At 48.8% G+C, this 13,134-nt stretch overlaps 1 protein-coding gene across 8 annotated transcripts in view; it reads left to right on the top strand.

Annotated features, from left to right (window-relative positions):
- The window catches only part of LOC130543284 (uncharacterized), a 111,552-nt gene that overhangs the window by 29,566 nt on the left and 68,852 nt on the right, over positions 1-13,134 (top strand). For 5 of the 8 annotated variants that reach the window (XM_057309933.1, XM_057309930.1, XM_057309935.1 and 2 more), the window contains 6 exons: positions 413-566; positions 1,157-1,239; positions 2,858-3,011; positions 3,602-3,684; positions 5,293-5,444; positions 6,031-6,112. The exons of 1 other annotated variant lie outside the window; for it this stretch is intronic. In XM_057309933.1, coding sequence (XP_057165916.1) covers positions 413-566; positions 1,157-1,239; positions 2,858-3,011; positions 3,602-3,684; positions 5,293-5,444; positions 6,031-6,112 — 708 coding nt within the window. The remainder of the gene's footprint in view (positions 1-412; positions 567-1,156; positions 1,240-2,857; positions 3,012-3,601; positions 3,685-5,292; positions 5,445-6,030; positions 6,113-13,134) is intronic. 2 more of the 8 variants (XM_057309934.1, XM_057309932.1) reach the window with 2 other exon arrangements.

Genomic DNA, 13,134 nt, shown 5'->3' with positions numbered 1-13,134 from the left:
TCATCACATTCTCTCTCTTGTTAACAAACCAAAATATTCTGTGTGGTTGAGGAGGAAAGATGAAGTGTTGTCCAGGATCCCGATGCCTCCGTGTCTGGAGTGTCCTGCCTTCACTAGTTTGCCATGCTCCTTTTTCATCTTTGAAGATGCTACTTCTTGCTAGTGACCATTGGCAGACATGGTTAGTGATGTTTGGTGACAGTAGGTTATTCCTGTAATATCCATTCCCCTCTCCCCCCTTGTTATAGTTGGCAGCAGTGGGGAGGGGTCAAGTTCTCTAGCACAGATGCGGCTCTGCTGGAACGTGGTATTGGAGAAGGAGGCAGATGCTGAGAGCTCTTTCTTTGGGTTTCATCTCTTGGTGTTACAACTTCTGTCTGTCTCACCAAACTATTTTCCTGTCTGTCTGCAGGTGGGTCCAGATGTGAGAGGGTTTCCTCGGCCCACCTGCATGCCCTGCCCTATGGACCAAACTTTACCAGGCTTCATTGGCTGTGGGCCACCTCAGCCTCCTCCACCTTGGTCGACATGCGGGCCTCCCCTGCCCCTCGTTCCGCCACCATGTGGTAAGATGATCTGGATTGCATGATGTGAGTTGTAGCGCGTATTCATCGTGTGACTACATGTGTCGGTGGAGAAGATGTAGAGGAGGTACCACGAGGCTTTACAATGCAAGGATCAACCTGAGTGAGGACACAGGAACATTCCTCAACTTTCTGTGGACATCCATTTCGTGGACTATCTCGTTATACCATACAGAACTGGGCAGCAGGGGTCTGCCATTGAGAAGAAGTGTGACATTGTGCAATAGACAGACATAAAAGCATTGCCCAGGTGCCCTGCACAGACATGATGTTTTGGGCTCTTGGCTTAATGGAGCACAGTCTTTACATCACTTGCATGTGTGGAGGCCCCAGTTGTCCAGCGTTATTGATTAGTTATGAAATCATCTCTACTGTGCAGAGTGGTCATATCCCCAAGGGTGAGGGACTGGTCTCTCCTTTGTCCACAGAGGTCAGCGGAGACCTGTGAGAAACGCTCTGCATCTGGAAGGGACCTGAGAGTGGGAGAGTAGAACAGGCTGGGGCAGGTGTAGAGCTTTGGCTTGAATCTTCCGTGGTCAACACCCGTCTTAATCCACCTCTGTCTCTTCTAGGGCCTCGGTCCAATTCAGAAACCTGTGGCGCTCAAGGGGACAAAGGTGGCACCGTGCCGAAGAAGGACCCAGAGAAGGACAAGGTAAATACGGTGGCTTTTTCCAGTTGTAACCATTTCTGGAATCCTGTTCCTGTCTGGGCAGCACCGTGTCCTGGCCTTGTGTCTGTTGGGTGGGTCATCCAGTTTGTCTGTGGCGTCGTTCACCTCTCAAATACAAGCAGTTCACGCAGGGGCTGACAGGCTTCTCCGTTACAAATCATCATCTTTGGGGGCCTCTCCCAAAGCCACAGGTGGTTAGAGGTGAAGGATGGCAGAACACTCACTGTGTGTGTGTCTTGTGTGTGTGTGTGTGTGTGTGTGTGTGTGTGTGTGTCTGTGTGTGCGTTTTTGTACCCCTGCTCACCCATAGTGCACATGGGGGAAATAACTCAAGGAAGCTGACAGCTCACTGCACACTGAAGTCTCTGGGCTGCCTGATTCCCACTGGGGTATGTACAGGTGCGATACCTATTGTGTTCGTATTGCGGTTAGATGATTAACCTGTGACAAGGTCTGTGGTCATCCTCACGACTGGAAACTAGGGGAAGCTCTCCGTGCATTTTTTATTATCTGCTTTGCGGTTTGGAATGTGCTTAGATAGGCCATGTTTCGTAAGTCATCCCTGTTTTACTTCTGCTGGTAAACGTGCTATACAGAATCCCTCTCCTTGTACCCTTTCCACAACTATTTTGCATGATCAAAGCTGTTAGTGTCGTGTCGCAAAACACACTGTGACACACACTTTCTGAAGGGGGGATGTTAGCGATTATCTGCATGACCGGTGCCCCACAAGCCCTTCGGTTGGGCTTCTAGGAGCAGGTCGTTTGGTCCGAAGTCACAGTGAGAGCAGGTTTCTTCTCTCATCACACGTTCTCGAGTTTTCCATCGGAAAGCATATACAGTTTTGTGGCTTCTCTAACTTATGCTTCCCATCGTAATTTCCTATTGGACAAAATTACTCTGGAACTCAGTGTGCTGAAATGTCCGAGTGACTGTGTTTTAAGATAAGCACAGCTGCCTAGTTATAGAAGGGTTATTGGTATCACGTTCCTTTCGGAAAACACTTTTCTAATTCCCTTGTCAGATCACAGGCCCCTAATTCCTCAAGTGTGTTTGTGGCCATGGACAGAAACTGCAGAGAGCAGAAGACCCTTGTGTCAGGAAGTGAGGCAGCATGGGGACAGTCAGGGGCTTGCAGACAAAGGATTCACCTCGAGTGGCTCGGATTCCTGAGAAGAAAGGGCAGTTTCATCACATTCTCTCTCTTGTTAACAAACCAAAATATTCTGTGTGGTTGAGGAGGAAAGATGAAGTGTTGTCCAGGATCCCGATGCCTCCGTGTCTGGAGTGTCCTGCCTTCACTAGTTTGCCATGCTCCTTTTTCATCTTTGAAGATGCTACTTCTTGCTAGTGACCATTGGCAGACATGGTTAGTGATGTTTGGTGACAGTAGGTTATTCCTGTAATATCCATTCCCCTCTCCCCCCTTGTTTTAGTTGGCAGCAGTGGGGAGGGGTCAAGTTCTCTAGCACGGATGCGGCTCTGCTGGAACGTGGTATTGGAGAAGGAGGCAGATGCTGAGAGCTCTTTCTTTGGGTTTCATCTCTTGGTGTTACAACTTCTGTCTCTCTCACCAAACTATTTTCCTGTCTGTCTGCAGGTGGGTCCAGATGTGAGAGGGTTTCCTCGGCCCAACTGCATGCCCTGCCCTATGGACCAAACTTTACCAGGCTTCATTGGCTGTGGGCCACCTCAGCCTCCTCCACCTTGGTCGACATGCGGGCCTCCCCTGCCCCTCGTTCCGCCACCATGTGGTAAGATGATCTGGATTGCATGATGTGAGTTGTAGCGCGTATTCATCGTGTGACTACATGTGTCGGTGGAGAAGATGTAGAGGAGGTACCACGAGGCTTTGCAATGCAAGGATCAACCTGAGTGAGGACACAGGAACATTCCTCAACTTTCTGTGGACATCCATTTCGTGGACTGTCTCGTTTCACCATACAGAACTGGGCACCAGGGGTCTGCCATTGAGAAGAAGTGTGACATTGTGCAATAGACAGACATAAAAGCATTGCCCAGGTGCCCTGCACAGACATGATGTTTTGGGCTCTTGGCTTAATGGAGCACAGTCTTTACATCACTTGCATGTGTGGAGGCCCCAGTTGTCCAGCGTTATTGATTAGTTATGAAATCATCTCTACTGTGTGGAGTGGTCATATCCCCAAGGGTGAGGGACTGGTCTCTCCTTTGTCCACAGAGGTCAGCGGAGACCTGTGAGAAACGCTCTGCATCTGGAAGGGACCTGAGAGTGGGAGAGTAGAACAGGCTGGGGCAGGTGTAGAGCTTTGGCTTGAATCTTGCGTGGCCAACACCCGTCTGAATCCACCTCTGTCTCTTCTAGGGCCTCGGTCCAATTCAGAAACCTGTGGCGCTCAAGGGGACAAAGGTGGAACCGTGCCCAAGAAGGACCCAGAGAAGGACAAGGTAAATACGGTGGCTGTTTCCAGTTGTAACCATTTCTGGAATCCTGTTCCTGTCTGGGCAGCACCGTGTCCTGGCCTTGTGTCTGTTGGGTGGGTCATCCAGTTTGTCTGTGGCGTCGTTCACCTCTCAAATACAAGCAGTTCACGCAGGGGCTGACAGGCTTCTCCGTTACAAATCATCATCTTTGGGGGCCTCTCCCAAAGCCACAGGTGGTTAGAGGTGAAGGATGGCAGAACACTCACTGTGTGTGTGTCTTGTGTGTGTGTGTGTGTGTGTGTGTGTGTCTGTGTGTGCGTTTTTGTACCCCTGCTCACCCATAGCGCACGTGGGGGAAATAACTCAAGGAAGCTGACAGCTCACTGCACACTGAAGTCTCTGGGCTGCCTGATTCCCACTGGGGTATGTACAGGTGCGATACGTATTGTGTTCGTATTGCGGTTAGATGATTAACCTGTGACAAGGTCTGTGGTCATCCTCACGACTGGAAACTAGGGGAAGCTCTCCGTGCATTTTTTATTATCTGCTTTGCGGTTTGGAATGTGCTTAGATAGGCCATGTTTCGTAAGTCATCCCTGTTTTACTTCTGCTGGTAAACGTGCTATACAGAATCCCTCTCCTTGTACCCTTTCCACAACTATTTTGCATGATCAAAGCTGTTAGTGTCGTGTCGCAAAACACACTGTGACACACACTTTCTGAAGGGGGGATGTTAGCGATTATCTGCATGACCGGTGCCCCACAAGCCCTTCGGTTGGGCTTCTAGGAGCAGGTCGTTTGGTCCGAAGTCACAGTGAGAGCAGGTTTCTTCTCTCATCACACGTTCTCGAGTTTTCCATCGGAAAGCATATACAGTTTTGTGGCTTCTCTAACTTATGCTTCCCATCGTAATTTCCTATTGGACAAAATTACTCTGGAACTCAGTGTGCTGAAATGTCCGAGTGACTGTGTTTTAAGATAAGCACAGCTGCTGAGTTATAGAAGGGTTATTGGTATCACGTTCCTTTCGGAAAACACTTTTCTAATTCCGTTGTCAGATCACAGGCCCCTAATTCCTCGTGTGTTTGTGGCCATGGACAGAAACTGCAGAGAGCAGAAGACCCTTGTGTCAGGAAGTGAGGCAGCATGGGGACAGTCAGGGGCTTGCAGGCAAAGGATTCACCTCGAGTGGCTCGGATTCCTGAGAAGAAAGGGCAGTTTAATCACATTCTCTCTCTTGTTAACAAACCAAAATATTCTGTGTGGTTGAGGAGGAAAGATGAAGTGTTGTCCAGGATCCCGATGCCTCCGTGTCTGGAGTGTCCTGCCTTCACTAGTTTGCCATGCTCCTTTTTCATCTTTGAAGATGCTACTTCTTGCTAGTGACCATTGGCAGACATGGTTAGTGATGTTTGGTGACAGTAGGTTATTCCTGTAATATCCATTCCCCTCTCCCCCCTTGTTATGGTTGGCAGCAGTGGGGAGGGGTCAAGTTCTCTAGCACGGATGCGGCTCTGCTGGAACGTGGTATTGGAGAAGGAGGCAGATGCTGAGAGCTCTTTCTTTGGGTTTCATCTCTTGGTGTTACAACTTCTGTCTCTCTCACCAAACTATTTTCCTGTCTGTCTGCAGGTGGGTCCAGATGTGAGAAGGTTTCCTTGGCCAACCTGCATGTCCTCCCTTACGGGCCACATTACCAGGCTTCATTGGCTGTGGGCCACCTCACCCTCCTCCACTTTGGTCGTCATGCGGGCCTTGCTCGCCCTTCGTTCCGCCACCATGTGGTAAGATGATCTGGATTGCATGATGTGAGTTGTAGCGCGTATTCATCATGTGACCACTTGTGTCGGTGGAGAAGATATAGAGGAGGTACCACGAGGCTTTGCAATGCAAGGATCAACCTGAGTGAGGACACAGGAACATTCCTCAACTTTCTGTGGACATCCATTTCGTGGACTGTCTCGTTTCTCTATATAGAACTGGGCAGCAGGGGTCTGCCATTGAGAAGTGTGACAATGTGCAATAGACAGACATAAAAGCATTGCCCAGGTGCACTGCACAGACATGATGTTTTGGGCTCTTGGCTTAATGGAGCACAGTCTTCACATCACTTACACGTGTGGAGGCCGCAGTTGTCTAGCGTTATTGATTAGTTATTAAATCATCTCTATTGTGCAGAGTTGTCATATCATCAAGGGTGAGGGAGTGGTCTCTCCTTTGTCCACAGAGGTCAGGGGAGACCTGTGAGAAACGCTCTGCATGTGGATGGACCTGAGAGTGGGAGTGTAGAACAGGCTGGGGCAGGTGTAGAAGCTTGGCTTGAATCATGCGTGGTCAACACCCTTCTTAATCCACCTCTGTCTCTTCTAGGGCCTCGGTCCCATTCAGAAGCCTGTGGCGCTCAAGGGACAACAGTGGCACCGCTCCCAAGGAGGTCCCAGAGAAGGACAAGGTAAATGCGGTGGCTGTTTCCCGTTGTAACTATTTCTGGAATCCTGTTCCTGTCTGGGCAGCACCGTGTGTGGCCTTGTATCTGTTGGGTATATCTTGGGATCTGTGTGTGGTGCCGTTTATCTTTCAAATGCCATGTCTTCATGCCAGAGCCTACAGGCTTCTGTGTTTCCAGATCGTCACCTTAGGGATGTTTGGGTGGAACAAAGGCAGACTTGTGCTGAGGTCTTGACATTGCATGGGAAACCCGGCTGGGACACTGTTACATCCTGAAGTTCTCACGTCATACATGCTTTGTGCTTAACTATTTCCATACACTGAGCAGTGGGGCAGGTGCCATTGGTGTGAAGGAAGTGTCTCTATTGCACAATGGCAGACATGTATTTCTTACTGTTGTGCATGTCCAGAGTCCACATTTGTTGTTCCTGGAGGGATGAAACACCTCTCACTTCATGTGCAGTGTGTTGAGTTTGAGCTGACATTTCATTAGTTACGTAAACCACTGAAGCAGGGCTGTGGTCCCTTGATTCATCATTAGGGTTGGGGTCTGCCCCATCCTCTGCAACCTGTGGATACTTGGGGGAAGCCCTCTTGTCGGCTCAGGGAGGTGAGAATGAGAGACAGTGGCAGATGCTGGAGGCAGGTGTGGAGGTTTTGTGGGAATGTGGCTCAGTCACTTCCTATGGGCTCGTCCTCTTTCTTTTCTGTGGCGTGGGTCAGAGATAGACGCTGGTGCGTCCCCCATGAGGAATAGCGGTCCTGCGTGCAGGCGTCTCATGTCGTGGGGGAGTGAATGTTGCTGAGGACGTGATCACTTTCTCCAAGTTGCTCAGGAGATCCATTTGATGGACTTCATCTTTCACTCCTACTGAGGTGGTTGGCAGGTCCCTTTGCGGTGAAGGAGAGCCTCTCTTCTCCTAGAGCTCGGCACAGCAGGTGTGCGCATGGATGTTGTACAGAGACCATATCCTGCGCTCTGGAAGGAATGAGGTCTATTCTTAACGTTAGGAATTTAGGGTGTCTGAGAGAAGGGAGGGACACGTTCATTAAACCACACAGACGTTGTGTTCCTTATAAGGGAAGCACCAGCGATGTATCTGAAGGACAGGAGAGGGAGCCGTGGGTCACACAGAAACAGGAGACTGTGGATGAGAAGCAGGATGGAGGTGCTCAGGGGAGTGGATGGTCTCTCTCAGGTAGAGCGGAGGCCATTCCTGGCAGGCCAGCAGCTTAAGCAGTGAGTGTGAAGGCAGAGTGAGGTCCACACCGAGTTGCTGCGTGTGTCTGTCACACAGTGTGAATAATGCAGTTATTTGCGTGAAAATGTCATTGTTGGCATAAAGCTGTTCATTCATAATCTATAAAGGTTATTGTTTCCCTAAATTTTTGAAAGTTCTGAACTGTGTGAAAGAATGCCGTGGAGATGTGGGAAATTTAACTTGGTTCTTTGGGGATTCTTGTCTGCCTCAGTTTGTGTGCGCCCGTGTGAGAAAGTGAAGACAGTACTGAGATCAGAGAGCTGCTGCCTTGGCTTCAGCCTGAGTGAGGCTCTTAGTGGGGAATTCGGGGTTGACCAGGAGCCGCCCTAGCTCGAGCCCTGTCACCACCCTCTGCATCTGAGTCCTCTCCCTGCCTGTAGCTTTGCATCTCCCAGAACTTCTGCCCCAGTATCCTGCAGATTTGCCTGTGTTGCTGATGTCTCAGCCCGAATGCCAGCTCTCCGTGGGGCCTACTCAGAACCTCAGCTTTGTTTTCTTTGAAACCTGGAGCATATTGGTTTCTGAGGTCATTAGAGGCACAGGAGTTGAAGTACATAAAGAATCTGCAGGGGCCCCTGGGTGGCTCAGGCGGTTAAACATTGGACTCTTGATTTCCGCTGAGGCTGTGATCTCAAGGTTCTGAGATTGAGTCCCAGGTCGGGTTTGACGCTGAGTGTGGAGACCCTTAGGGTTTCTCTCTCTCCCTCTCCTTTTCCGCCTTCCCTGTTCACTCACAAGTTTACCCTTTCTCTGTCTTTGTTTTTTTCTCTCTGTTTCAAAAAAAAAAAAAAAAAAAGAATGTGCCAAATATCTGGGATTTTGGCCACTCACCCTACTCACTGTTTAAAAAAATAGCTCCATGCAGATGATCATCAAAAGGTGTTCATTTAAGACCTTGAAATTTCACTTGGAGTAGAACATCTCAGCCCAGATAGCAGCGATCCTCATTTCAACAACAAAGAAATGACCTCCTTTTTTTCTATTAAATTTCAGGTCCTAGCCAAGAAGGAAATAAAAGATACTTTTGAGAATGGGTACATTCAGACATTGATGTCTGAGATGTGAAGACAATTATTTTCTATTACATATAGACTCACAGAGGCAGCCACACACTCAGGTGTTCATCCAAGGCCTCAGATATACTATAGGAGGCAAATTGCATATGGCAGAACATAAGATCCCATTGAAATAATCCAAAATCTGTTTGACTTACAGGACAGTCAGTTTGAAGTTTGAAGATCTCCCTGAGCGGTAACAACCAGGCTATGCAGAGTATATATGTTGTAAAGGTGTCAGATGAGCCTAATGGTCTGAATGCCTTCCCTGCCCATCCTGTCCCCTGTGCTCTGTCTCTCCTCGTATCCCCCCAATAAACCTTTCATGGTTCTGTGTGTCAGCGTCTGCCTTCACGAGGACCTACAGTCATTCCCCTCCAAGAGCACAGTGTGAATCCTGTACACACAGAAACAAACTGGCAGCAGTGGTGGTGATGGAGGATAGTAGCAAGATTACCCTTTGTGGCATCTTTACTGCAAGGGGCCCAAGCAGTCCTTCTGGGCAGGTGGACACACCCTGTATTTAGATCTGTTGGTGGTTGTATTAACTCTGGTGATAGATACCCTTGAGTACATGGTGTCTGCTTGTTTTGGGGGTGTGTGGTGATCAGCAGGATAGGTGTCTGTCCCCAGGCAGTGGTCTGTTGTGATGGTGAGGAATGTATGAAGGGTCAGTAGTGGCCCCGGGAGACCGGTGAGGAGGCCCTGCATTAATCCAGGTTTTGTGCACTGGTTTCACCTCACCAGCTGCCTCGCAACAGCGGGTGGGCTCTGAGGGTCGCTGATGGTGGCAGTGTTCTTGGTAAGACCCCTGATGCCCCATAATCCTCCACAGTTTCCATGTTGAGGGATGGGCAGGGAAGAGGCCAGTGACAGGAGACCCATTCCTCTCTCACCACGCAGGAGTTGGGTGTATGTGTCTGTTGCTTCTTAGGTCCTTTACTCCAGTCCATTCTGCACCAGAGCTCCTGGATCGTGCAAAGCCCTCCTTCTCTCCAGGTTGTGGAAGAAGACATCCTCCAGCAGCCTTGGGGTCATGGCTGGGCCAAGGTGTCAAGGTCTGTCTGTCCACATTCTGCCCTGGAGAGGCGGGTAACTGCCCTGCTACAGCCAAGGTCAGCCTGAGCAGCCTTTGTAAATGGGATTGTCATGCCCTGTGCGCAGGGCCAGGGCCGAATGATGGCAGGAGAGAGGGGGAGACAGGAGAGGTGGTCCTCTGTGGTGGTCCTGGACAGGGCTGCACAGAGCAGAAGGCCTGAGGGCCTGGGGAGAGATAGAGAAAGAGACTGTCAGGGAGAGGGACACTGAGTGGGTGGTGGGGGGATTGGGCAAATCCTGGAAAGTGAGAGGAACCAAGAGAGGGAGAGGGGGTAGAGAAAAGCAGAGACAAAGAGGAGTTGGAAGGATGAAAAGCAGTTGCTGGTCTAGGTGTGTGGAGGTGGACCATGGACCAGGGGGGAGGAGGTCTAGGTAGCTACTCTGAGCGTTGGGACTGGAGAAGGCGGGAATCCAGGGCGTCAGATTTCCCTGTGCCCAATCCTCCGACCTCTCTGGGGCAGAGCTGTGCAGAGGACGTTTCCCTTGGGAAGATGGGGACCCCTCCTTTTGCATTGTGGGGCCGAACCCTAGGATCTATCATGGAGAGAGATGGCTTGGGTGGAACAGAGCACCCTCTGTCCCTCCATCTGAGGGGTCATGACTTTGAGCATTGCAGGGATTCCCAGGGAGGCCAGCAGAGGGCGCGCGCGCACCTCCAACAGGAAGGGGGCGGTTTCTCTGCGTGCGCAGCCACGGCCAGCAGAGGGCGCGCCGTGGCCTTTTCTGACCCAGGGCGCCTCAGAGCAGGAAGGGCTCTGGAAGGCCCCCAAGGATCCGGCCCCTCTCTGGCTGCAGGGAATAGAGCGCCAAAGCTGCCATTTCAGTAGGTTTGGCCCCCACCCTGGGAAGACCCTGGGGCCTTTGCAGCAACTTGTCGCCTCCCGAGGTAGAGGAAGAAGCTGCCTTGTTGGCTGAGTGCTGAGGGGGCGGCTCTGGGCGGCTTCCCAGGACATGCTGGTAAGTGAGTAGCACAGTCGCTTGCATTTTGAGGGCTGTTCCCCTGGTTCAGTCCTCATTTTCCCTGCGGGTATTTGAACAGACCTGTTTTACTCAGGGATCCGTGGCTTGAGGTGTCCTGCGACACCACATCAGAGATGCTGTGGTTGGCTTGTTACAGATGCAGGCTTGTTTCTGGGGAGAAATCCTGAGCCAAATTCAGAGGAACGGGAGCCGCTTTCAGTGGGGACTTGAATGCACTAACTGCTGACTCTCAGGACTTCCTAAAAGAATGAGCTGGGGTCCCACTTCCCTAATTCTGCTGGAACCTGAGACCCAGGTAGAAACACAAACTGCCCTCCATTTTGTAACCTTAAAGGTAGAAACTCTGAGGGATTTATCAGCCGAAGTTGGTTTTGTTTGGGAAGGAAGAAGAATAGAATGTAGGACAAAGAAGCAGTGACTAACCCTTAGGCACATTGGGGAGCATCAGAGAGGCTCACTGTTTTCAGGCGAAAAGGGGGCAGTTTAGAAGGCTGTTAGGAACCAAAAGTCCATTGGAGGCATCTGGTAGTTCAAATCATTGTGGCTTCTCATGGTTGAGTCCTGTTGGGAGGTGGGGGCTGGGGGGAGGGGATGGAGAGATGAGAATAGAGTTCCTGTAGCTGGAATAGTGGAGTATTCACGTGCGAGGTCAAGTCCATGTCTTCCTGTTGGGTCCCCAGTTTATTCAGAGTGAGAGTGTGTCCGAGCTCCCCCTGCCAAAACCTCCTGACTGTTTTGTGGCATTTCCCGTTACGACTTTTCACATTTCCCCGTTCTGATCAAGATTTGCCTTGAGGAGCAAAATAAGTCCGTCAAAGACAGATACTATATGATTTTAGTCATTTGTGGAATTTATGAAATAAAACAAATGAGCAGCGAGAAGAAAAAAGAGGCAAACCAAGAAAACAGCCTTTTTACTATAGAGAACAACCTGTTGGTAATCAGAGGGGAGATGTTTGGGGGGATGGGTTCAATAGGTGATAGGGATTAAGTCATGCATTTGTGATGAGCACCAGGTGTTGCCTACAAGTGTTGAATCACTAGATTGCACACTTGAAATGAGTATAACTGAGGTCATTGTAATTTAAAAAACTTTAAAAAAGTTTCCATGGAAGAATTTTTTTTAAAGATTTTATTTGTGCGTGTGTGTATGAGAGAGAGAGAGAGAGAGAGAATCAGGCAGAGGGAGAAACAGGCTCCCCGCTGGGCAAGGAGCCCAGTGTGGGACTCAGTCCTAGGATACTGGGATCATGACTCACTGGATCATGAGCCAAAGGCAGATGCTTAACCGACTGAGCCACCCAGGTGTCCCTGGAAGAATTTCTGATCAGCAGTCAAGTTCTTTGTATTTAGTGGTTTTGTGTTTCAGTGCCAGCAAGGTCTTTTTCTGGTGGCGTGTCTCATGTTGGAGGAAATGTGCATCACAGTTGTAAACTACTCAAGTGACACTTGAAGAACTGGGAAGGTTAGAAGGGAGAAACTCTCATGTACTTCCTGTGTGAAGTCTGTATCTGCTCGAGATTGAGACCAGTGAGCCAGCATCACCTCACTGGGGACACTGTTTCTACAAAGGATTGACAGACAGCAAGTACAGAATCAAAAGCAAGATGACAATTCCAAACCATGTGTTGGTTCTAACCCAGGACCCTAGGTTTGAAAGGAGCCAACTGAAAATATTTATTGGCAGTTGTTTACCTGAAGGAAGACAGGTTTCTCCCTATGAAGGCAAACCCGGAGTCACGTGTGCCTCCTGGAAGTGTCTTCCTCAAGTGTCTGGGAGCAAAATAGTGAAATACTGCGAGAATGCACTAAATGAAATCACTGAGTACATCTGGGAATACAGATACACTGGGGAACATGAAGCATTAGAGAACTTGTTGCAAGAATAGGAATACTTCCGGGACATTTCAAAACAGTATTGTTATCTCAAAAGAGCTGTTTAAAACTCCATGTGTTATCAGTAATGGTCTGTTATGTTATAAATTCAGAAACCATGCATTTGGATTAGAATCCGGATGTTCAAACTATGTAATTATATAAGTATAGCACCATTTATTTATTCTGCTTTTGGTGAATAATTGTTTCCAGTTTTTTGTTATTCTGAACAATGCTGCAACGGACATTCTCACACGTTTCCTGGTGTGTAGGTTCAAGATTTTCAATAGGGCATATACATTTTCTAGTATTGGAATTTCTGGTTTGTAAGAATGAACGTGTAGAGTTTTGCAAGATAATGCAGAGTATCTTTCAAAATAGTTGTACCAATTGTACTTGTCCCAGTACTGCATAGAATTCCTATCTTCACCAATAACTGGTCTTGCCAAGCTTAATTTTTTGCCAACCTGATGAATGTAAAAGGGTTACTCTTTGTGGCCTTAAGGTGAATTTTTATGATTATTATTGAGGTTGAACATTTTTCATGTTTTTATTCACCACTAGGATTTTTTTCTTCCATAAAATTCTAGTTTTGCCATTGGGCTATTTGCTTTTCTCTTTTTGTTATGTAGGAATTAGCTTTTCAAATATTCTGGATATTGATCTGTGGTTGGTTGTGCGTGTTATGAATAAAACATTCTTTGTTATCAGTTTTTGAATTCAGATAGCTGAGTTAAAATAATGAAGACTACCTA

Source organism: Ursus arctos, unplaced genomic scaffold (genome assembly GCF_023065955.2).
Source record: "Ursus arctos isolate Adak ecotype North America unplaced genomic scaffold, UrsArc2.0 scaffold_98, whole genome shotgun sequence".
NCBI lineage: Eukaryota > Metazoa > Chordata > Mammalia > Carnivora > Ursidae > Ursus > Ursus arctos.
Note: the sequence above shows the minus strand (reverse complement) of the source record. Positions and strands in the feature narration are given on the sequence as shown.